This window comes from Camellia sinensis, chromosome 7 (assembly GCF_055761805.1).
Source record: "Camellia sinensis isolate YWXY chromosome 7, ASM5576180v1, whole genome shotgun sequence".
Lineage (NCBI taxonomy): Eukaryota > Viridiplantae > Streptophyta > Magnoliopsida > Ericales > Theaceae > Camellia > Camellia sinensis.
The window spans coordinates 184,390,335-184,416,416 of NC_138967.1; the positions used below are offsets into that span (position 1 = coordinate 184,390,335).

Consider the following 26,082-nt stretch of genomic DNA (forward strand, 5'->3'; position numbering starts at 1 on the left):
AAGTATTATTCATAAATTTTTGTTAAACATTAATGATGGATTATTATCTTTTTAAGACAAACTTCTTTGTCAAAAAAAATAAACTCTCTTCAGATCAAATATTTTATCACTAAAAATGTATTTATTAGTGTTTTCAAAATTTTATTGCTAAAAATTTTAATTTTGACATTTTCAAAATTTTATCGTTAAAAATTTTATTTTTTAAATTTCGAAACAATCTTTTAGCGATTATTTTCACGACAATAAAAATTAATCCCTTAATGTCTTTTGCATTAAAAAGTTCACTTTTTCGAGATCAAAAATTTGAATTGCATGCTATAGAATTAACAGAAAAAAAAAACACACTATGAATTGCATGCTATAGAATTTACATGCGAGTATTGATACCCGAAAAAATATAGTTAAAGAGCACAGTTTTTTCACAATATGGGATCAAAGAAATTTTTTATTTTTTTCCCCATTCCTTTAAAGAGTAATGCTACGTATCATGAAATAAATATCATGAAAAACTTCATGAAACTAATCCAAAGGTGAATGCATAACATACAATAAAACACTATAAACACTATAATCTAATCCAAGGGTAGAGAATCTTCATGAAAACTTTTCATGACATTGTTTTCATGATACCTAGCATTATTGTTCCTTTAAAAACCGATGCTTGCTAGCCACTAGTATCTTGCGGTGCTGCCGACAGTCGGAGGTAGTTGATCGCAGGAGATGGTAGTTGCAGTGATATCCGGAGAGACATTCTTATTAAAGTACACTTTATTTTTTTATTTATTTGTTTGTAAGGACTCTACAAGGCTACAAAGCCCAAACTGAAAACACACACACCCAAAAAAAAGAAAAAAACACCTAAAAGACACACACGATAATGTGCGTATTACTAGATGGTCACCGCCACCATCATAACTTGGCTAAAACCCAGCTTAGAGCAGTGGTGACCTTTGTTATTACATTGCACACAACGCAACACACCTCATTCAGAACCAGTTAGCTTCAATCTGGCATCTCTGTGAGCTGAGACAGCACCTCAGGGGCAAGTCCTCAGCCGCTTGCTCCATCTTTCTCTTCTCCTCTTCCCTCATCTCTCCCTCCCCTGTTGGGATGCCCAAGACCATATAAAAATTATACCAAGCAGAAAAAACACACCCACACTCAAGGAGACACCATATTTAACATGGTTCGGCTTCAATGCCTACGTCCACGGAAGAGTAGCTGTTTATCACTATAACAGAAAGATTACAATAGAGGAGGAGCTCACACTCTCCTCACTCACCCACTCACCCGTCTCCCTCGCTCACACCGAGAGAGACGGTCTCTCCGCCTCACATCTCTCACTCTCTTTGGCTTGCTCTTTCTCTCTCTCTCTCAATTGAACTCTCCCTCCCAGCCTCCATTTATACACTGAAGATGGAGCAAGCTGGAGGTCTTGGCTAACACATGGCCAGCTCCTTCTTCACACCTTTAGTGAGTTGGATGCTACCCCACCATGTGGCTGCCACCCTATGATCACATGGAGCACATGGAGAAGGAATCACCCCTCACATGGGGGTGATATCCAACACCTCCTGCTGTTGCTTTTTTGTTATCGCCTCCCTCAAGTTCTCGCACTGGCAGTCCTGGTCCATTTTCTCCAACTAGTTGCAGCATTCGTCGAGGCCTTGCTTGCGGTGCTTCGGGTTTGCAAATCGCTGTGCCTGCTGCGCCATGTACCTCTGGCAGTCACGGAGCTGTTGCTGCTGCTGGAACTGCTCACGGCAGTTCTGTTGCTGGGACTCTCCTCGGGGGTTTTCCACTGCCATTTCCTCGTCCACGGTGGTGGTGATGGTGGTGCGGAAGGCGGAGGCTTGGTCGAGGGCGATCAGGGCAAAAAGGGCTAGTGCTAGGACTGCAAGCTTTGCCATTGTGAGTGATTAATTCTCTGGTGTGGTGGTGGTGGGTGAGGGAAGAGTGGTGGTGGTGGTGGTGGGGATTTATAGTAGGTTTGGGGGTTTGCATGGAGGGTACGTGGAGGATAGGTAGGGTGGGCAGATAGGTGGGGTTAGACAGGGAGGTGAGGTGGCAGGACTGGTGCTTCCACATAAACTGACATGCAAATGCTGCCACAAGAGGTATGTTGCTTGATTCTGCAGCTGCTTCTGAAATTTTTAAATCCATTTATTTGCCTATTGCTGCCAGGTTTTTGAGATTTGATTATGTTGCAAACATGTAAAACAAAAAACTTGCATGTGAGATGAGAGGCTTAGATTCAAATATATTCTCTGTTTGTTTTTTTTTTTATCGTTTTATATTATTAGATCCTAAGGCTAGATATCATGAATATACATGTAAGAAATGATCAAAACTGTTTGGTAGCAAATTAATGTGAATGAGGCTTTTGAAAGAAAGGGTGGTATATTGGGTTGTTGGAAGAAATTGTGATAATGTTGTTCTCCTTGCCTAATAAATCTATGTTTCTGGTTAGTGTTAGTTGAAGTGGCTTTGATGATTCAATAATTCTAGGAACCATGACAAATTATCCATAATTCTACCATAAAGTAACGTGTATGGTGTAGATTTAAAGTTTGTGTATTGTGTGAGCCATAGATAAAAAAAGAATGAATCGTGTCCACATGTTTAAATTCTAGATATTTTTTCTAGATATGTAGCACAATTGTGATGGTTTGTTCCTTGTTTGGTGACTAAAGAGTGTTTTAGTCTCTCTGTTCTCAAGTTTTCTATAGTGTCTTGTGATGTGCTATCATGTTTGTGTCAGTTTTATCCTTTTTTTTCTTTGGATCTTTTAAACTATGTTATGTTCTGTTGAGGAATATAGTTTAGCCAGCTTAGACTCATTAGTTCAGCCAGTTCAGACTCAAGTAGTGCAGCCAGCTTAGGTGGCTCCGGCTCAGATTGCAGTTCAAGAAGTTCACCAGCTTAGGAGTTAGTTACACAGTTGAGAAGACAGTTAGCTTGTTAGAAGATATTTTGTTCTAGATGATTAGTTGAGTTCCTCATTACTTTGTATATAAATATAGCTGATGTATTCTCTAAATGTAATGTAGAATAAGAAGAGTACATTGGTTTCAGTTTTTCTTCATGGTATTAGGGCTTTAAAGCTCCGACGAGCAATTGATCCACGACATCACCATTATCATCTTTGCTTCCTATAATCTTTTGTCCTTTATTACTGTCAAACTTGATGGTTCCAATTTCCTTGTTTGGAAGACTCAGCTTTCGAATATTCTTCGAGCAACAAATCTGCTTGGTTATGTTGAGTGATCAATTCCATGTCCATCCTCTACAATAATAGATCTAGAAGGAGCTTCCGTTCCAAATTCAAAATTTCTTCAAAGGACTTTGATTGATACACACTTGCTCAATTGTATCACTGCAACACTTACACCTTCAATCTATGCATTTGCGCTTCAGTTTCATCATTGCTCTCTCTCTCCACAAGAGGTATAGAACTTTGTCTCGATCTTACATTCACCAATTGAAGAACAAATTAAACAATGTTGCTAAGAAAACTAAGTCAATAGAAGAATATCTTTCCAAAATTAAGGAGCTCGTCAGTCAGTTAGCCTTAGCATCTATTAAAATTGAAGATGAAGATCTAGTCTTAGTGACTCTGAATGGTCTTCCTTTTGAGTTTGATTCATTTCCTACTGTAATTCGTATAGCGATCCCGGGTTTACCCTTGTTGTACAGTGATCCGGACATGTGTCCGTGGATGTTGGTAGTTGTTTATTATCTTGTTTACATCCTTTTTACTTAGTATTTGAGTTATGGGATGTGTTGGGCGGGTTTGTTACAGGTTGGTCAAGTTTAGAAACCAAAACTAGTTGCCCAGATTTTGGCCTGTACGCTCGAGCGGGGGTTTTAGCGCTCGAGCGGGGATTGCACCCATCCAGTATTTCCTGTGCAGTGTTGGACGCTCGAGCGTGGTATTGGCCGCTCGAGCGGGGTTGTCTGAGTGACGCTCGAGCGTAGAGTTGGAAGCTCGAGCGGAGGCCTGGTTCTGTAAAAGTGCTGGGAGAGTGCATCCGGCGCTCGAGCGGAAGTTTGGACGCTCGAGCGGGAGTCTGTGAGTGACGCTCGAGCGGGGTGTTTTACGCTCGAGCGGGAGACTGGGTTTAAGTCCCGAAATTGTGACTTTTCAAATCACTTTTTACTTTCTCTTCTCTCTCTTACTTTTTCAAAATCACCATTGTAGAGCCTCTCACTCTAGACTCTACCTTCTCTCTAGGTTTTGATCTAGTAGGAGTGATTTGCTCACCTTTGGCCTTTACAAAAAAATTGTTGATCGTCGAGGGCTACATTTTAATCTGAAAATCTCGGGTTTTGGAGCACGTTGGGTTTTGTCGTCTTCTCCTTTGGGACTCCGAATTTGAGGTAGGGATATCCTACTCCTCTCTATGGGTTTTGTCTTTAAATTTTGGCATTTTGAGATGTTGGTGTTGGTTTGGTAATTTTGTGAAAGATTGGGGGCTTTTGTGTAATTTTACAACAGTTGGGGTTTTATTCATAATAAACCTGAATGCATGTTTGGGATAGAGAATTGGAATAAATGTTGAATCATTGATGAAAATGGGACCTAAGGGTTGAAATGTTAATTATGGGATTTGACCTAATTACATTGTTTAATTAATTGGGATAATTAATTGAGAAGAATGAGGAAATGAAATGTTGATTGAATATCCATTGTGCATTTATTTTCTGTTTAGAAATAACTGCTTTGGGCTATCGGTGGAGGATAGTCGTGATTGTTGTAGACAATGCATGATGATTAAGCAAACTGAAACTAATCAATGAAGTGTGTCATGGAACTTGACGGTTGATAGAATACATTAACTGTATGTAATGGGTGATTGTATATAGAACCAATGTGTTTATATACGTTATGTGTAGAGGAGGAGATAGGGGATGTACTCCGCGGTTTAGGGGAAGATAGGGGATGTACCTCTAAACCGGATAGTGATGGGAGAAGATAGGGGATGAACTCCGTAGACACAGCTCATATGCTTGTCTAGAGAAGTGAAGATAGAGCTTATATGCTTATCTTTGTGATGTGTGGATATAGCTTTTATGCTTATCTGTGGATATTGTGGTTATACATATCTGTTGTAGAATGTGGATATAGCTTATATGCATATCTGTGGATATTGTTGTTATACATATCTGTTGAGAATGTGGGTGGTGCTTATATGCCTATCCATTGAAAAAGAGAAAATGAAAGGAAACTTGGACTCATAAGTCGTATGACATAAATATGTGATTTATGTGATTGTATCAGTGTTGGCCATCTATCAATTGCTAATATTTTAGTCATTGTTCATGGTTGGTTTAGTGTATTTCTACTGGGCTGTGGCTCACCCTATATGGGAATATCATTTTCAGGTGCAGGAAGCATGCCACCTCCAAGGACATAGCTGGGAGGCTAGAGGCGGACATATTTTTGTCGCTTAACTTTTGATTGTATTACATGTAACTTCAAGCCAAGGGCTTAATGTGTAAACGAGTTAGTACTCTTTTGTTGTAACCAAGTGTTAACTTGGAAAGCTGTAAGCCCGTAGGGCATTTTGTTTTGATGTTAACATGTAATACTTATGTAATGGAACTCTAATGAATAAAAGAATGTCATTAGTTTATATGTAAATGCATGTCTTATCTGATGGGTTTAATGTTGTTTTTTTTTTAGGGCGTTACAATTCGTGCTAGACCAAACATCATCACTATGGATGATCTTTGTGTTTTACTGTGTTCTGAAGCAATTCATTTGGAATCCAAGATAAAAAAAAATCCATAGAATCAACTATAGCTTTCTCTATAGTCAAAGGATCTCCAACTTCTTTTCATACTTCTTTTTCAAGATCTCAGAATTTTGGCTCTAATCGAGGCCGATTTTATTCTAGAGGAGGAAGAAGAGGACGAAATAGAGGCTATGGTCGATTTACTCCATCTCAAGGTTGAAGAAGGTTCTCAAATCAAATTTGCCAAATCTTTGAAGGCTCAAGTCATTCTGCACTAGAGTGTTGGTATCGCATGGATCCACAATATCATGTTTCAAATCAAAATTCCAAAATCACAATCAACAGCAGCAACCACAAGCTTTTGTTACTTCTTCATCAGCCTCCATATCTCATTCTTCAATAGGTTCTTCCTCAGTTCAAAGTCCTTGGTACTTGGATTTTACGGTATTGGATCATGTGACTAAAGATCTTAGTCATCTGTTAGACTTATTTATTTTGATGATTTATTTAATTATGTTTTAATTTATTTGAAAGAGAAAAATAGAATCCAAAATTTATTTTGATGATTTATTTAATTATATTTTAAATCCAAAATTTATTTTGATGATTTATTTAATTATGTTTTAATAGAATCTAAAATTTATTTTGATAATTTATTTAATTATATTTTAAATCCAAAATTTATTTTGATGATTTATTTAATTATGTTTTAATTTATTTGAAAGAGAAAAATAGAATCAAAATTTATTTTGTCCCATCATTTTCCACCTAAATCTTTATCCAAAATGTTGTTAGAATTTATTTAATATTTGATTAAATTAGTAGTTCAAACAGCACAAAACAAAGGTTCAAAAGATTCAAGTGGAAGATATTCAAATTTGTAATGATGGAGGGAACGATATTCAAAATAGTAATGATGGGGTTACAACGGTTATAAATTCAAATGAATAGTTCAAAAGGTTTAAAAGGTTCAAAAGGTTCAAGTGAAAGATATTCAAATTAGTAATGATGACTACAACGAGTATAAACGGCTATATTTTTCATTATACATACCAAAGCCTCTAATGTAAAACTAGTTACAAAAAAATCTGAAAATATTCTTTGATTTATAATCACTCACATTTATTCTCTGAAAAATTCTCTGAGAAGTATTCTTCAATTTTTGTTTACATCCTCTCTCAGAAATTATACACTGAGCCTTATAACTTTAAGCCCATCTTTCTTGTGTGAGATTTACAGAAAAACCAAAGCTTCATTTTTATATCTATCTTTGAGAGATAATTCTTGTAGCTTTCTGTGAAAGCAAAAATACCTTCTGTTCAACCTTGTAAGAGTGTAGTACACTCAATGTTCTTGACTTAGAAAGTCTGTGTAAAATTCGTGGAGGATTGCTTCATTTGTAAAGAGGTTGCTAGCACCCCCGTGAAGCTAGAGCATAGTGGAAAATCTCAAGTGAAGCTTGAGGAGTGGACGTAAGCCGAGTTGAAACCGATCCACTATAAATTTGTTTGCCTCTCTCTCCCTTATCTCTTTATTTTATTTAAATTGTTGTAGCTATATTTCACATTTTCACTGTGCTAAAATCATTAACTGACATAGTTGTTAGAACACTTGTTTTAATTATTTTTATTTCATTAACTATATTTATCTATTGTGCTAGTCATAATTTTTATTAGGGTATTATTAATTTTTAATTGTAAAAACCTAATTCACCCCCCTCTTAGGTTGTCTTTTGGGTAACAATTGGTTTCAGAGCCTAGACTCTTATTTTAGATTTAACCATCTAGGAGTTTCAATCCATGGTAACCTTAGCTGCAGGACAAGCCAAAAATAGGCCACCACTGTTTGACGGAAACGACTATAATCATTGGAAGGATAAGATGACTCTATACCTACAAGTCACTGATTATGCCATGTGGATTATTGTTACCAAAGGTCCAAAAATTCCTACCAAATTAATTGACAATGTTAGTATACCTAAAATTGAAGATGAATGTGATGAGAGAGATCATAAATTATTGCATGCCAAAGCTAAAGCCAAACTCACCATTGTTTGTGGATTAGACTCTAAAGAGTATAATAAAATTTCAAGTTGTGATTCGGCAAAAAAAATTTGGGACAAACTTGAGGTAACGTATGAAGGTACAAACCAAGTAAAGGAATCTCGTATTGATATGCTTGTTCATAGTTATGAATTGTTTAAAATGAACTCTGATGAATCTATTTCAAGTATATTTACTAGATTTACTGAAATTATAAACTCTTTGAAATATCTTGGCAAAACTTATACTAACAGTGAGTTGGTAAGAAAAATTCTTAGGTTTTTACCAAAGAATTGGGAAGCAAAGGTCACCGCCATTATAGAAGCCAAAGATCTCTCTACACTTGGATTGGATGAGCTTATGGGTTCTCTTATGACTCATGAGATCACCATGAAAGGACATGAGGATGTTGAAAACAAAAAGAAAAGTGGAATTGCATTCAAAGCCTCATCAAATGAAGAAGAATATGAAAACTCCAGTGAGGATGAAAGATATGCCATGTTTAGTAGAAATCTCAAAAAACACTTCAAGAAAAATAATTATGAAGAAAGAAGACTTTTCAAGAAAGAGTACAACAAAGAGAACAAGAAAGTGCCTATTATTTGCTATGAGTGCAAAAATCCTAAACATATGAAGATGGATTGTCCAAAATTGAAGAATCATGGAAAAGACTACAAAAGAAACAAAAAGGCCATGGTAGCAACTTGGGGAGAAAGTGGAGATGAAAGCTCAAGTGATAAAATTGAAAATGAAGTAGCCAACTTATGTCTCATGGCTCTTGAAGATGAAGACTCTACTCAAAATGAGGTAACTACTCTTTATGAAGAACTTGAAAGTGCATTTCATGAACTATCAAATGAATTTACAAAAGTTTGTGCCAAAAATAATGTGTTAAAGAAATCTGTTGCATCTTTATCTATTAATTTAGAAGAATTAAAGAAAGAAAAAATTATTTTGATACTATCTCTAATGAGAAAACTACTTTAGAAAAGAGTGTTGATTCTTTATCTATTAATGTAGAAGAATTAAAGAAAGAAAAAATTATTTTGAAAAATGATTTTGATACTATCTCTAATGAGAAAACTACTTTAAAAAACAATGTTGATGATTTAACAAAAACACTTGAAAATTTTGTAAAAGGTAGAGATAATCTCAACATGCTTCTTGGAAATCAAAGATGTGTTTTTGATAAAGCGGGTATTGGATATGATCCTATTAGGAAACAAAAGAATCTCAATACAATTTTTGAAAAGGCACCTCTCATGACACACCCTCATATTACTTGTCATTATTGTAGAAAGAAAGGTCATTATATATCTTATTGTCCATTACAAAAGAATATGAACATGAGAATTAAAAAGATTTGGATTATTAAGGGATCTAACAAAATTAACCAAGAAGGACCCTAGAAACTATGGGTACCAAAAACCAACACTTGATTGTCATCTTGTAGGTTTGCTTTAAGTCCAAAGCTAAAGAAGGAAAGTGGTGCCTTGATAGTGGATGTTCCAGACACATGACCGGAGATAAATCATTCTTTACTAAATTATCATCGAAAGATGGAGGATTTGTTACTTTTGGAGACAACAAGAAAGGAAAAATCATCGGTATTGGTAGCATCAGTATTTCTCCTAACCCTTCTATTGAAAATGTTTTACTTGTTAATGGGTTTAAGCATAACCTACTTAGTATTAGTCAATTATGTGATAAAGGTAATCGAGGTATTTTTGATAAATCACATTGCACAATTGAAAGCACAAATGATCATAAAGTTTTATTCGTTGGTAATCGCCATGATAATGTTTATGTTTTTCATCTTAATGATCTCTATGCTAGTGATGTTAAATGTTTATATGTTAATAATGAAAATAGTTGGTTATGGCATAGAAGACTTGGTCATGCTCATATGGATTTAATTGCTAAACTTTTGAGAAAGGATTTGGTTATTGGACTTCCAAAAATTAATTTGAAAAAGATCATCTTTGTAATGCTTGTCAACAAGGAAAACAAACTAAAATGTCATTTAAATCAAAGTCTCATATTTTCACAACTAGACCTTTACAACTATTGCATATGGATTTATTTGGTCCCTCAAGAACATCTAGTCTAGGTGGTAAACGTTATTGTCTTGTTATTGTTGATGATTATTCAAGATTTACATGGGTTATGTTTTTAGCACACAAAGATGAAACTTTTTCTTCTTTCACAAAACTCTGTCGTAGAATTCAAAATGAAAAAGGCTTTCTTGTTACTAATATTCGAACCGACCATGGTAGAGAACTTGAAAATGAGAAATTTGAATTGTTTTTTGATGAGTATGGTATTGGACATAATTTTTCAGCACCTAGAACCCCTTAACAAAATGGTGTAGTGGAAAGGAAGAATAGAACTTTAGAAGAGATGAGTAGAACAATGCTTTGCGAAAATAATCTTTCTAAATATTTTTGGGCCGAAGCCGTTCACACCACTTGCTATATTTTAAATCGTGCATTAATTAGACCTATTCTAAAAAAGACTCCTTATGAACTTTGGCATGATAGAAAACCCAACATTAGTCACTTGCATGTTTTTTGTTGTAAATGTTTTGTACATAATAATGGTAAGGATAACTTAGGTAAATTTGATTCAAAATCTGATGAAGCAATTTTTCTTGGCTATTCCTTAACTAACAAAACTTATCGTGTTTTTAATAAAAGAACTCTTGTTGTGAAAGAATCTATACATGTGGCATTTGATGAAACTAATATCTCTGCTCAAAAACAAATTGTTAGTGATAATATAGATTTGGAACCAAATGTGAAAGATTCAAGTATCTACAAAGAAAAAAACCAATCATGTAAGTTGAACAAAGAGATTGAACAACCTATTCTTCAACCTCAAGAAGAAACAGGAAACAATGATGATTTTCCAAGAGAATGAAAGTTTGTTTATAATCACCCTAAGGATTTAATCCTAGGTGACCCTACAAAAGGTATTAAAACTCGCTCTTCACTTAGAAACATTTGTAATAACTTGGGTTTTCTCTCACAGATTGAGCCTAAAAAGTTTCAAGAAGCCGAATTCGATGAACATTGGATGATAGCTATGCATGAAGAGCTTAACCAATTTGAGAGAAACAAAGTGTGGGAACTTGTGCCAAAACCTAAAGATCATACCATTATCGGTACCAAATGGATCTTTCGAAACAAGCTTGATGAAACCGGCACAATTATAAGAAACAAGGCTAGACTTGTTGTACAAGGATAAAATCAAGAAGAATGTATTGATTTTGACGAAACCTTTGCTCCGGTTGCTAGATTAAAAGTTATTCGCATGTTACTTGCATTTGCATGTTTTAGAGATTTGAAACTTTATCAAATGGATGTAAAAAATGTCTTTCTTAATGGTTTTATAAATGAGCAAGTTTATGTTAAACAACCCCCAGGTTTTGAAGATCATGCTTTTCCAAATCTTGTTTTTGAACTATCAAAAGCTTTATATGGTTTGAAACAAGCACCTCGTGCATGGTATGAACGATTAAGTAAATTTTTGATTGAAAATAATTTTTCTAGAGGAACGATTGACACAACACTTTTTGTTAAAACTAAAAATGATGATTTGCTTATTGTGCAAATATATGTGAATGACATTATATTTGGTGCTATTAATGAAACCTTGTGTAAGGAATTTGCTAAGTGTATGCAAGATGAGTTTGAGATGAGCTTGATGGGGGAGCTAAATTATTTCCTTGGGCTTCAAATCAAACAATGTAAGAAATGAATTTTTATCAACCAAGCTAAGTACACAAAAAACTACTCAAAAAGTTTGGTATGTATGACTCAAAAATAGCTGGAACACCTATGAGCCCATCCATTAAACTAGACAAGGATGAAAAAGGTAAGTCCATTGATCAAACAAAATATCGAGGTATGATCAGCTCACTTCTTTATTTAACTGCAAGTAGACCCGATATTATGTTTAGTGTTTGTATGTGTGCTAGATATCAATCAAATCTTAAGGAATCACATCTCAGTGCTGTAAAAAGAATTTTTAGATATCTTGTTGGCACTCAAAATTTGGGACAATTTTATCCTAGAGATGTTGCATTTGAGTTAATTAGTTACTCGGATGCCGACTTTGCCAGATGCAAACTTGATAGAAAAAGCACCAGTGGCACTTGTCACTTTCTTGGTAACTCATTATATCTTGGTTTAGCAAAAAATAAAATTTTGTTGCTTTATCAACGGCTGAAACTGAATATATAGCTTCCGGAAGTTGTTGTGCCCAAATACTTTGGATGAAACAACAATTGGAGGACTTTGATTTGCATTATGATCATATCCCTATTAAATGTGATAATACTAGTGCCATCAATTTAAGCAAAAATCTAGTTCAATATTCACGAACAAAACATATTGAAATTCGACATCATTTTTTAAGAGATCATGTTCAAAAAGGGATATTGTACTTGAATTTATAAATACCAACAAGTAATTGGCAGATATTTTCACAAAACCCCTAAGCGAGGATCGCTTCAATTTTATTCGTCGCGAGCTTGGAATGTCAATTTCTACTTAAAAAGTTTTGTTATGATTGTGAAACTTGAATTTTTGTTAAAATGATATATGTGTATTGCTATATTGATAAGGAAGCATTTATATCAGTTGAATGTTCTCAAGTCCTTCATACATTTATTCTCCTTATCAGTTTGCTATTCTCAACTGTATAATTTTTTTTGGGTTCTACATCTTGAGGTAAAATTAACTTTGCATACATTGATTATTTTTAAACCCTCATGATATTTTTTTTGCATTACAATTCCAGCAACACCAACGTCCTGTTAAGTTTAATTTCTGCTAGTGTTATTCTATTTTAATTTCTTTTATTTTTTATTTTGCTATTAGGCTTAATTTCTTTTATTTTTATTTTTTTCCTTATTATTTTTTGTTTTGGCTTAATTTTCTTATTTTTTTTCTTTTTAATTTCATTTTTCAGTACTTAATCATAAAAACAAAAACAAATTAAAATAAAATTTTTTACATAAACAAAATAAATTAGAAAAAAAAAACATCATTCATTTTCTTTACGGCCACACGCCGATCACAATAAACATAAAAAAAAAAAAGAAAAAAAAACAAACAAACAAACAATCCTTCATTTTTTTCCAGCCATATGTCGACCTCACTTACTCGCCTCTTCTATCATTTTCTTCATCTTTTTATCACCTTGGGCGACGCTTGACGCCCTTGCCCCCGTGCTTTCGTCCAGAGCGACGACTCCCCGCTGACTATCAATGGCCAAGAACAACGTTGCTCCAAATCGGGCCATGATTTATTTAATTATATTTTAAATCCAAAATTTATTTTGATGATTTATTTAATTATGTTTTAATTTATTTGAAAGAGAAAAATAAAATCTAAAATTTATTTTGATGATTTATTTAATTATATTTTAAATCCAAAATTTATTTTGATGCTTTATTTAATTATGTTTTAATAGAATCCAAAATTTATTTTGATGATTTATTTAATTATATTTTAAATCTAAAATTTATTTTGATGATTTATTTAATTATGTTTTAATTTATTTGAAAGAGAAAAATAGAATCAAAATTTATTTTGTCCCATTATTTCCCACCTAAATCTTTATCCTAAATGTTGTTAGAATGTATTTAATATTTGATTAAATCAGGAGTTCAAATAGCACAAAACAAATGTTCAAAAGATTCAAGTGGAAGATATTCAAATTTGTAATGATGGAGGGAAAGATATTCAAAATAGTAATGATGGAGTTACAACGGTTATAAATTCAAATGAATAGTTCAAAAGGTTCAAAAGGTTCAAGTGAAAGATATTCAAATTAGTAATGATGACTACAACGAGTATAAACGGCTATATTTTTCATTATACATACCAAAACCTCTAATGTAAAACTAGTTACAAAAAAATCTGAAAATATTCTTTGATCTATAATCACTCACATCTATTCTCTGAAAAATTCTCTGAGAAGTATTCTTCAATTTTTGTTTACATCCTCTCTCAGAAATTATACACTGAGCCTTATAACTTTAAGTCCATCTTTTTTGTGTGAGGTTTACAGAAAAACCAAAGCTTCATTTTTATATCTATCTTTGAGAAATAATTCTTGTAGCTTTCTGTGAAAGCAAAAATACCTTCTTTTCAACCTTGTAAGAGTGTAGTACACTCAGTGTTCTTGACTTAGAAAGTTTGTGTAAAATCCATGAAGGATTGTTCCATTTGTAAAGAGGTTGCTAGCACCCCCCGTGAAGCTATAGCATAGTAGAAAATCTCAAATGAAGCTTGAGGAGTGGACGTAGGCCGAGTTGAAACCGAGCCACTATAAATTTGTTTGCCTCTCTCTCCCTTATCTCTTTATTTTATTTAAATTGTTGTAGCTATATTTCACATTTTCACTGTGCTAAAATCATTAACTGACATAGTTGTTAGAACACTTGTTTTAACGATTTTTATTTCATTAACTATATTTATCTATTGTGCTAGTTATAATTTTTATTAGGGTATTATTAATTTTTAATTGTAAAAATCTAATTCACCCTCTTCTTAGAATGTCTTTTGGGTAACAATCTAAATTGCTATCAGCCTTATCAAGGCTCAGATCAGATTACCATAGGAGATGGAAACTCCATTCCGATCCAGCACACTGGTAAAGGCCTTTTTCCTACTTCATATCACCTGTTTAAATTGAATAATGTGCTACATACAAATGCTATTTCTTCTAATCTTGTTTCGATTCAGAAATTGGCTCAAGATAACAATTGTATTATCAGTTTTGATGATACTCAATTTGTCATTCAAGACAAGCTTACGAAGAAAATTCTTCACAGAGGATGGCTTGTATCACTTTCTTCCATCCACTTCACTACTTGTTGATCATGCTCCTTCAGCTGTTCCCAGAAGTTTTGCTTCTCAAAAGTTGTCTAGTTCTGCTTCTATTTCTAACACTATTTGGCATAATGGGCTAGGGTACCCTAGTGCTTTGAAGTTTAAACATCTTAGATCACATTTGTATCTTAAAGTCTCTACTTCTGTAACATCTCAACCATGTGTGGGGTGTTGTATTGCTAAAGGTCATAGATTACCTTTTCACTTGTCTAATTCCACTGTAAATAAGCCCTTTACTTAATTCACAGTGATGTTTGGGGGCCTTTTTTTTTTTATCTACTTCTAGTTATAAATACTATGTTCTCTTTGTGGATGAATTTAGTAGGTTTACTTGGTTGTATCCATTGGTCTATAAGAGTGAAGTTTATGCTAAGTTTCTTGCATTCAAAGCTTATGTAGAAAAACAATTTGATACTCAACTTAAAATCCTTAGAACAGATGGTGGTACAGAATTCTTTAATAACAAAATGAAGGATCTTACTGTGTCACAAGGAATTGTTCATCAACGTTCTTGTCCTCATATACCATCTCAAAATGGTGTAACTGAACGAAAACATAGACATCTCACTGAAATTGCTATTGCTTTACTTCATCACTCTGCTATTCCTGTGCATTATTGGTTTGATGCTATTGCTTGTGCCACTTACCTCATTAATAGGCTGTCTTCCTCCAAATTGGCTTATAAGACACCTTTTGAAACTTTGTTTCATAAACTTCCAGATTTTTCTCTTCTCAAAGTTTTTGGTTGCCAGTGCTTTCTTTGGCTCAAGCCTTATCATCCTACCAAACTGCAACCTAAATCAGTTGAGTGTGCCTTCTTAGGCTATCATTCTTTTGCAAAAGGATATAGGTGTCTTGATCTAAAAACTGGAACTATTTATCTTTCTCGCCATGTAGTGTTTAATGAACAAATGTTTCCTTTTGCACATCAAGCTTTTTTCTGCTCCTCCTCTTCTTCATCACAGTTCCCTTTCCTTCAATCCTTCTTTTGGTCTTCTCCTTCTTCTTCTACACCTTTCCAGTCTTCATCTGTATCCACTGCTTTTGTTTCACCAGCATCTAGTTCTTTTTCTCTTCCAAATTCTGCTGGTTTACCTCTTAGTACCTCTTCAGCTCAGTCTTCTCTTCCACTTATTCCTCCTCCCCTTCATTCTCTTATACTTATTAACTCCATTTCTATTCAGTTGCCTCTTCCTTCTACTTCTGTTTCACTTCCTTCTGTGCCTCCTACTTCTAATTGTCATCCTATGCTTACTAGGTCTAAAACGGCTCTTCTTACTCTCAAACCTTACTCTCTTTCTTATCATGATGTTGAACCTCCCTCTCACAAGGAGGCCTTGGTTATCCATGTTTGGAAATAGGCTATTTTGGAAGAATTTCAGGCTCTTCAAGCCCAGAAAACTTGGTCCCTTGTTTCTCTTCCTCCCGTGAAGCATGCCATAGGTTGTAAATGGGTATTTAAGGTCAAGAGAAATTCTGATGGGACTATTGCTAGGCATAAGGCCAGATTAGTGGCCAAAGGCTATCTTCAACAAGAAGGCATTGACTTTCAGGAAACTTTTAGTCCTGTTGCTAAATTGCCCACCATTTGCATTCTCTTATGTCTTGCTCTCCATCACCATTGGCCTCTCAAGCAACTAGATATCTCTAATGCTTTTCTTCATGACATTCTTGAGGAAGAAGTCTACATGTTGCAGCCACCAGGGTTTGAACATTCTCCCTAACCACAACAGGTTTATAAGCTACACAAAGTTTTGTATGGTCTTAAACAAGCACCAAGAGCATGGTACTCTACCTTTTTAGCTTTTTTGCTCTCTCAAGGGTTCAAGAATAGCAAATGTGACTCTTCTCTTTTCATATAATAGTATGGTTCAGTCTTCATTACTCTTCTTGTTTATGTGGATGGCATTCTACTCACTAGGAATAATGTTACACACATTCAGCTTCTTGTTACTAAATGCATTAGGTATTTTCTATGAAAGAACTTGGACATCTTTCATATTTTATGGGTATATCTGTTGAAACCTCTGGCTTTGCCTTTGTGCTTTCTCAGAAAAAGTATGCTTAGGATGTTCTTACTAAGGTTGGCATGTTGGATTGTAAGCCATGTGCTTCACCTATATTTGTTATGTCTGATTTGCCTCACAATTCGGATTTTCCTTTTCCTAATCCTTCTTTATAGAAGTATAGTTAGGGCAGTACAGTATTTAACAATTACCAAGCCTGCCCTGTCTTATGTAGTCAATCATCTCTGTCAGTACATGCATAATCTACTATTGGCCATTTTGTTGGTGTAAAAAGGTTGCTTAGGAATCTTAAAGGAACTTTGTCTCAAGGCCGCATCTATACACCCAGTTCTTTTGCTCTTCAGGCTTATTCTGATTCCAATTGGGCTAGAGACTCTGTTGACAGGAAATCCACCTTTGGATATTGTGTATTTATGGGCCCCAATCTTATTTCTTGGTCAACCAAGAAGCAAGCCAATGTGTCTAGATCATCTACTGAAGCAGAGTATCGATCATTGGCTCATACTACTGTAGAACTTACTTGGATTGGCATGTTACTTCATGACCTTTGTATTGTGTCTCTTACAATTCCTCTTCTCTGGTGTGATAATGTCTCTACCATAACTTTAGCCTCTAATCCAGTCTTTCACTCTTGATCAACACATATTGAAGTGGATTGCCACTTTATTTGTGACTAAGTCCTTGTAAAAAGCTTGTGTTGTACTATGTTCCTACTCTCGATCAGTTGGCCGATATTTTTACTAAACCATTGTCAGTTTCTCGCTTCTCTTATCTTCAATCCAAACTGATGTCAGTTTCTGCCCTCATCAGTTTGAGGTGGAATGTTGAGGAATATAGTTCAGCCAGCTTAGGCTCATTAGTTCGGCCAGCTCAAACTCAAGTAGTGCAGCCAGCTTAGGTGGCTCCGGCTCAGATTGCAGTTCAAGAAGTTCACCAGCTTATGAGTTAGTTACACAGTTGAGAATACAGTTAGTTTGTCAGAAGATATTTTGTTCTAGACAATTAGTTGAGCTCCTCATTACTTTGTATATAAATATAGCTGATGTGTTCTCTAAATGTAATGTTGAATAAGAAGAGTATATTGGTTTCAATTTTTCTTCATGTTCATTTTATGATATTCAAATGTTTTTCTTTTATTTTTTTTTCATTTTGTTTCAAAAAAAAAATGGAGCTAGGGATTTGTTGAGAGAAGTTTTCCATTGTAATTATTGAAAGATGGTAGACGATGTTAGATTGGTTCAAATGTTGAAAACAAATAAAGAGTCTGGAGTAATTCAAGGGGTTGTGGCACTTTAGTAAGGCTTTGGACATAAGTCTTAAGGCTTCAGGTTCAGGGCCAACTCTTAGGGGTTTTGGTGCAATGGTCCTAAGACGGTCCTCTTAGTACTAGACGAATCGTATCAAGAGCTTGGGTGTAAGGTCGAATCCTGACAGCTGCACTCTCTGACTTGAATGGTGTGTGCATTGTGGAGTTACTGCACACACCCAAGATTTGTCCCTCGTTCTACTCTAGTTAAACCGACATTAAGTAATTAATTCTGAAATCGACAGAGGACAGACTTGAAAAATTTACTCGTTAACTAAAAAAAGAGTCTAGAGTAGTGAGATGGTCATTTAAATTCTGAGCACAGTATATTTTTGAGTTGAATTACTGCTACTAATGAAATTAGTTTAAATGGAAGATATAGGAATGTAATCAGTTCGGGACGGTCAGTATTTAGGTGAAATTTTACACCGAACCGATAATGTCGGTTTTATTATATTGAAAACCAATATAGACCAAATCTTTTGTCAAACTGCACCAATTCAAACGGTTCGACTCAATGCGGTTTAATCAGTTTAAGTACTTTCAAAATTGAGTCATTTCTTCAATTTGTAGTATAATAAATAATTTATATAAAATATTAAATTAGCCATTTGTACACAATTTTAACCATATCTAATTCAACTATTCACAAAAATACAAACAAAAAAATTAATAAATACTAAGGCTTGAAGCTTTTACTGAATTAGAATTAGAAATAAAATATAATCTAAGAATCATAGTCTTGACATCAAAACAAAACCAAAACTTAAAACAATCATCCCATAAGTCTAAACCACAAGTTTATCAAATGGAGTCAAAATATTTATTATATATTTAATGTACATTATATGTAAATATATTCGGTCGGTTTTGGTGCAAATCAGTGTATTGTATATTAAAATTGGCACCGAACTAAAAAATCAAAAAAAATTAATTTCCAAGACTGAACAGACCGATTCGCATTAAAAAACTGACCAAATATGATCGGTTCGATCCGGTTTAATCGGTTTAGTCAGTTTTTTCGATTTTTCTTACATCCCTAGGTAGATATATGTGATTGAAGCTGCTACACTGGAAACTGGTAGGCAACATGGATGCTTTCTCCTTGGAGAATGGTTATTTGCTGTTGCTGAAAGGTGGGGTTTCTGTTGACTTTATCTCAAGTTTAAATTTAAATATGAGAATATTTAAAAAGCGCGTCTTGTTTTAATAATTTGAATTTTTCATTTTGTATGGCTCTCTATATCTGTGTGTATTATTCATTAAAAAAATTAAGTCGATTGAATAATCATACTTTTTAAAATTATTTATATTTATCTCTGAAAAAATATATTATTTATTTTAAAAAATATACATCGTTTAATGTTTTTTTTAAAACAAAGACGATATAATAAAAATCATGTTGCTTGTTTTCACTTTTCAAAAAATTTTACTTTCTTATTTTCTGCATTTTTTTATTTTTACTGAATTTTTTTAATATTTTAAGCAGTTTTTTTATTTTTTAGATACACCTAACATAAATACACCTAAAAAGTAAAAAAATTGTAAAAAAAATCTTTTAAAAATTCACTAAATACCAAAAATACAAAAAATATATAAAAATTCAATACATTTTTTGTATGTATTTATTAATTTTTTAAAACATTTTTTCACAAATTTTTTACTTTTTAGATATATCTTATACAATTCCACAATATTTTAGAATCTATAAATATTTAGTAAAGCTTAAATTACTTTTCCAACTACTTTTAATTTGAAAATTTCATATTATTGTTTTCTTCGTTGGATGTTGGTCATATGATTCTTCATCTTGAACTTGAAATCTTTTCTATTTCCAGCACACTCTTGAACACGCCATGTTGGTAGCAATCTCCATGGATGAGCTAACCTTGTGTACTTTAATATGCTTTTTCATGTTTCTTTATTTTTCAATTCCTCTCGAGTTTTTTCATTTGCTTCACATTGAGGGTCAAAAATTGCTGTATGCTCATCCACCCTGTATCAAAACTAAATTTCTCCACACATAATTGATTAATTTTTCATCATTTTTGTTATTTTGCAAATAAACTTGTCCACTTGGCCAATTGTGTTTTGCTCATCATTGTTTCATGCTTCTTTTCCAATTTCAGAATTTTAATTTCTTACATTTCAATTTTTCTCCAATTTTCTATTCTAACTTCTAATTTTGCAGTTTTCTTCTTTCTTTTTTCAAAATTGAATAAGGCTAAGGATGATAAAACTCCACCCTTCGATTATACATACAATAAAGCACCACACTAATCAAAGATAAAAATTTGATCTTTTTCCATTATCCCTAACATTACTCCTTCAAATCTTGTATTCAGGATTCCATTATTGTTAACATTACTTCTTATGATTTTGTTTGTCATACAAGAATTGACTAAGGAATTTGAAAAATTCGCAATCCAAACCCGTTCAGTCCAATCTGGTAGGTTTGAACTGGTTTTTTGAATCTGTGGTTCGATTCTGGTTTGGAAAATTAGGGAATCAGTCTCCGTGGACTAGTTTCGGATTTGAGTTTATGGTTCCGGATTAAAATCGAATTGAACCATATGTAACTTAAACCATATACATATCATACACCATGCATATAATTCTACCCTCTTATATATGATGAGCTGCTACTGATATTGCTGTTGTTCTTGTTATTTTTTTTTTTTAATTATTTAACATAATTTTAGTTTTATAATTGTTGTTGCCACAACAAAATATTTGTTTGATGAGAATTTTATACTTGTTACATGTTAAACAATATATTTATTTACTAGATATTATGTTTGTTTAAGTTATGTTTCAAAAAATCATGGGCAAATTAATGTTGAACAATTTATGATTAGGTTGAATGTTTTTTTAAAATGTTATATAATTTTTCTTGTGAACAGATTATGTGAAACCGTGATTCCAAACCGAGCCAAACTGTGTTTAAATGGTTTGGTTCAGATTGGTTCTATGATTTAAATGGATTGATTTGATTCCAATTTTTATGAAATCGTAAACAATGAATTAGTCACATTTTTTTTTCAAACTGAATCAATCCGAACCATGCTCACTCCTATGCCATACTTGTTATTGTTAATAGTACTCCTTATGATTTTGTTTGTCATGATTTGGACATACCTCAAAACCAGGTCCGGCCTTGAGATTTTCGGGGTCCAAAGTCGACAATCAACTGATAAATTTCTGGGACCCTTCACATTTTTTTTTCATTGAATGAAAAAAAAAATTAAAGGTAAAAGACAAAAGATTTGTGTCAAAATCACAAAAAATACTTAGCATTACATTACAACAACTAATAAGTATCGCTTGATTCTCGCTCTTCTTACATTTTTAGAAGCAAATAAATCAATCATACTTGCATAGTCTAGTTTTTTTGCAAAATCAGACAACAATTCTAATTATTTTAAATGAGCCTTTCAATTTTTTTAACGAGTAAATTTATTTTAAATTAGTTTGGGCCTTTCTTAATTTTTTTTGGTTGGACTTAAAACATACCTAATGTAGTATACTAAACTATAATAGGAGGGCCCCTTTTTTGGGTATATTGTCAATGGATAACAATGCTAATTTTTTCGAATGGGTTTTTCAATTTTTGAATAGGTTAATTTATTTTTAGTTTAGGCCTTCTTCAATTTTTTTTTTTTTTTTTGACTTAAAACATATCTAATATATTATATTAAAGGGGAACTTACTGATAAGTCCCATGTACAAAGTTCAAGACCCAGCTAATCCTCGAACAAAACACTTGCACCAATTAATCCTATATATTTTTAATTCTTCCCAAAAAATCCTTTTTTTTTTTTTTAAATTTACAGACACTGTTACATCTTACTACCGTCGGATTTCTGTCACACAGTCGCCGGAGACTCGTCGGAATGTTCAACATCACCGAGAAGTCGCCGAAGTTTCGCCGGAAGTTCACTGGAGTGTTAACAACGTTAATGGAAGTCGCCGAAATGTTCAGAACGTTCACTGGACGTTAAGAACATCACTGGAGACTCACCGAAATGTCTAGAATATTACTAGAAAAAAAAAAGAATAAATGAAGAAATTAAAGCGAAAAAACATAATAAAATGTGCTAAATATTGATAAACTATAAGGAAAAAAAATGAAACCACAAAAAACAGCAACAATGGAAAAAATATATATTATTTTTCAATTTTTGTAAAGTTTAAGCAAATAATCTCCAATATTAATTAAACTGAAAAATAAGTTTTGAAACTGTAAAATGTTACAGTTTCAAAGAAAAAATTTATTAAGCATTTATCCTTATTAATTAAACTGAAAAATATGTTATGAAACTATAAAATTTTCAGTTCTAAAGAATGTTATGAAACTGTAAAATTTTACAGTTTTATACCATGATTGATTCCAGCACCAAAAAAAATTAAAACTGTAAAATTTTACAGTTTTAAACCATGATTCATTTCAGCACCAAAAAATATTTGAAACTGCAAAATTTTACAGTTTTAAACCATGATTCATTCCAGCATCAAAAAAATTTTGAAACTACAAAATTTTATAGTTTTCACCACCTGTAACTAAAACTCAAAAACTACTTGTTCAGAATTTGAAAATTTTCTCCATTAGAACAGAAAAAGAGAAGTGTATAGCAGAGAAAATGTAAAAAAAATAAGAGATCGAAGGAGAGAGGCCAATATAGAGAGATGATTGTACTCCGGCAACTATTTTTTGCTTAGATCTTGTTACATCAGATCTGAGTAGATCTACTCCAAATCTAAGTAGATCTACTCATCTTCTTCGTCAGAAACATATCTTTTTTACCATCGGTGAGGTAAGGAGTCGGCGGTCGGTGGTTGCTGGTGAATCCCAATCGATGGTAGTCGTTGGTCGCCGATGACTATATATCAGAAAGAGAAAGAAAAAGAAAAAAAGAAGAAGCGAGATATGGTTACTCGTCAACGATTGCTGGAAATCACAAAGAGAAGAAAAAGAAAGGCAGAGAAGAAGAATAACGTTATTGGACTTTTGGGTACAAACAAAAAGTTTTGGGACTAAATAGATTACACGTTTTTCAAAAGAGACTTCTTGGTAATTTTCCCTATATTAAATTATAATAGGAGAGAATCTTTTTTTGGGTCTATTTTGAGGGGTCCTAGGCCATGACCTGGTGGGCTTATGCCTATGGTCGGCCCTGCTCCAAACTCAATGACTTCTTTAGTATCTTCATTCACTACACATACAAAATTAAGGTTTTAGAGATTAAAATTTAGAAACAAAATTATTTTTTAAGAACTAAATATTTTTGTTACAAAAAGTATTATTCATAAATTTTTGTTAAACATTAATGATGGATTATTATCTTTTTAAGACTAACTTCTTGGTCTAAAAAAATAAACTCTCTTGAGATCAAATATTTTATCCCTAAAAATATATTTATTAGTGTTTTCAAAATTTTATTGCTAAAAGTTTTAATTTTGACATTTTTAAAATTTTATCGTTAAAAACTTTATATTTGAGGTTTCGAAACAATCTTTTAACGATTATCTTTACGACAATAAAAATTAGTCTCTTAATGTCTTTTGTATTAAAAAATTTATTTTTTAGAGATTAAAAATCTAAAACTCTTATATGTTATAGTGATTGTTCGTTATTTTTCTTTCTTTCTTTTTTGGCATAAAAATTACACCATAAATTCTTGCATGCTAGAAGTTATGTGCGAGTTTTGATACTCGAAAAATTATAGTGGAAGAACACCATTTTTTCACAAAATATGATCAATTGGAAAAAATATTCAATTTTTTTTTAAATTTAAATTCATGCTTGCTAGCCACTAAGTAATTTTCACTTATTTTAATAGATCTCGAAAAAGAAAATATTTTACTTTGATGAGCTGTAGGTGGTGAGGCATTATTAAAAGTAAACTATGGTCATGTTTAATTCACAAGATTAATAGTGAAGGTATTAATAATTCCATCAAATTAATATGATATTCAGTATTCAATTGAATTAATAGGATAAATAATTCCCTTATCCATTGTTTGATTTGCATTGGATTAATAGGTAAAAGAGGTCTTTTATTTTATTTCTCAACTTAAGATATATAATCTCATTCCTACCCTATTACTAATAATCTTACAAATTTGTTGGATTAATAATCCATTGGATTAATAATACTGAAACAAAATTTCAAAATAAATAGAGGATTATTAAGCTAACGGATTAATAATTTTAATTTCATGTTCTAATCCTGTCAATCAATCATACATTACAAAAAAATTAAAAGGAAGAGCCATTCTTATTAAACTAGATTTTATTTATTTTATTTATTTCGTTATAGCTACAAAACCTCTAATCTGAAAACACTTCCAAAAAATAAAAAAACACAGAGTTATAAGATACACACACGATAGTGTGCCTTATTACTAGATGGTCACCACCACCACCACCATCATAACTAGGCTAAAATTTATTATTAGATTGCACACAACACGACACAACTCATTTAGAACAATTACTTAGCTTCAATCTGGCATCTCTCTGAGCTGAGACCGCACCTCTGGGGCAAGTCCTCGGCCGCCTGTTCCATCTGTCTCCTCTCCTCTCCCTTCTTCTCTCCCTCCTGCTGCTGCCTCTGCCTAATCGCCTCCCTCAAGTTCTCGCACTGGCAGTCCTGGTCCATTTTCTCCAACTGGTCGCAGCATTCGTCGAGGCCTTGCTCGCGGCGCTTTGGGTTTGCAAATCTCCGTGCCTGCTGCGCCAGGTACCTCTGGCAGTCGCGGAGCTGCTGCTGCTTCTGGAACTGCTCACGGCACCGCTGTTGCTGGGACTCTCCTCGGGGCTCCCTTTCCTCGTCCACGGTGGTGGTGATGGTGGTGCGGAAGGCGGAGGTTTGGCTGAGGGCAACCAGGGCCAAGAGGGCAAGTGCTAGGATTGCAAGCTTTGCCATTGTGAATGATTAATTCTCTGGTTTGGTGGTGGTGGTGGGTGAGAGAAGAGTGGTGGTGGTGGTGTGGATTTATAGTGGGTTTGAGGGGTTTGCATGGACGGTACGTGGAGGATGGGTAGGGTAGGCAGATGGGGTGGTGGTTCTAAGGGTGGTGAGGTGGCAGGGTTGGTGCTTACACGTCAATTGACATGCAAATGCTGCCACACAGGTATGTTGTTTGGTTCCATATCAGATTGACATGTAAAAATAACAACAATGATAGAGGGTTTCGATTTGGAAGTTTTAAAGAGAGTTTTAGTAATGTGATAAGAAAAAAAAATAAGCACACACATCACAACACATGTGAATTCTACTCATTGTCACATCCTTAGAGCTCTAAAATTAGAACTCTTAATTTTTATTCTAAAAATAATCCTTTTGGTGCAGCTTTAACTGAACTGAATTATGTATAATGTTTTTTTAATAATTATCTTTAAAATTTGTATCAGACTATTTGTTATAATTTCTATTTATATATTATTAGATAGAAATAATTTAAATAAATTAAAATATGTGATTATCCTGGAGAAAAGGTATTTTTAGTTTCTATTTTTTTTATTATTAGTTTTTAATTTATTACCAAATAGACCAATGAACTTCAATATATGAGATTGGTTCTGATGATTAATAGTATTGACTTTATTTGGTGCAATTTATAATATTTGTTTGTAATATTTTTATTTTTAAAATTTGTGTCAATGTGTCTAGTATAAGTTCTCACATAAACTTATGCCATGAAGGACCTCCTTAATCAGCAGTTGCTTAGGTGAGATTTCTTTGTGATCCCACCTTATTTCCTCCTCGCCCAAAAAAACTATCTTATTAAGGTAAAAACAATCGATTATTTTAAGTAATTCAAAAAGAATATTTTTAATTTCTATACTTTTTTTTTAATTATCAATTTAAAATATCTGAGAAGTTCTACCAAACATGAGTGTAGCACTTCTGTATGTTTTATATTTGTCCCACATGAGTGTAACTTTTCCTTTTATTATTATTATTATTATTATTATTATTTATAGTGTTTTCCTTTTATTATTTATTTCTGAAAACTTATTCCTTTACACTAATTCATGTTGGCTTATAGTTTGGACACACA

General features: G+C 33.2%; 1 protein-coding gene and 1 pseudogene across 1 annotated transcript; both read right to left on the bottom strand.

Annotated features, from left to right (window-relative positions):
* Positions 1–750: 750 nt before the first annotated feature.
* Positions 751–1,910, bottom strand: LOC114267190 (2S sulfur-rich seed storage protein 2-like; annotated as a pseudogene).
* Positions 1,911–24,509: 22,599 nt separating this feature from the next.
* LOC114273893 (2S sulfur-rich seed storage protein 2) lies at positions 24,510–24,944 on the bottom strand. The gene has a single exon (XM_028215709.2). The coding sequence runs from the start codon at positions 24,942–24,944 to the stop codon at positions 24,510–24,512; it is 435 nt and encodes a 144-aa protein (XP_028071510.2).
* Between the last annotated feature and the right edge of the window lie 1,138 nt (positions 24,945–26,082).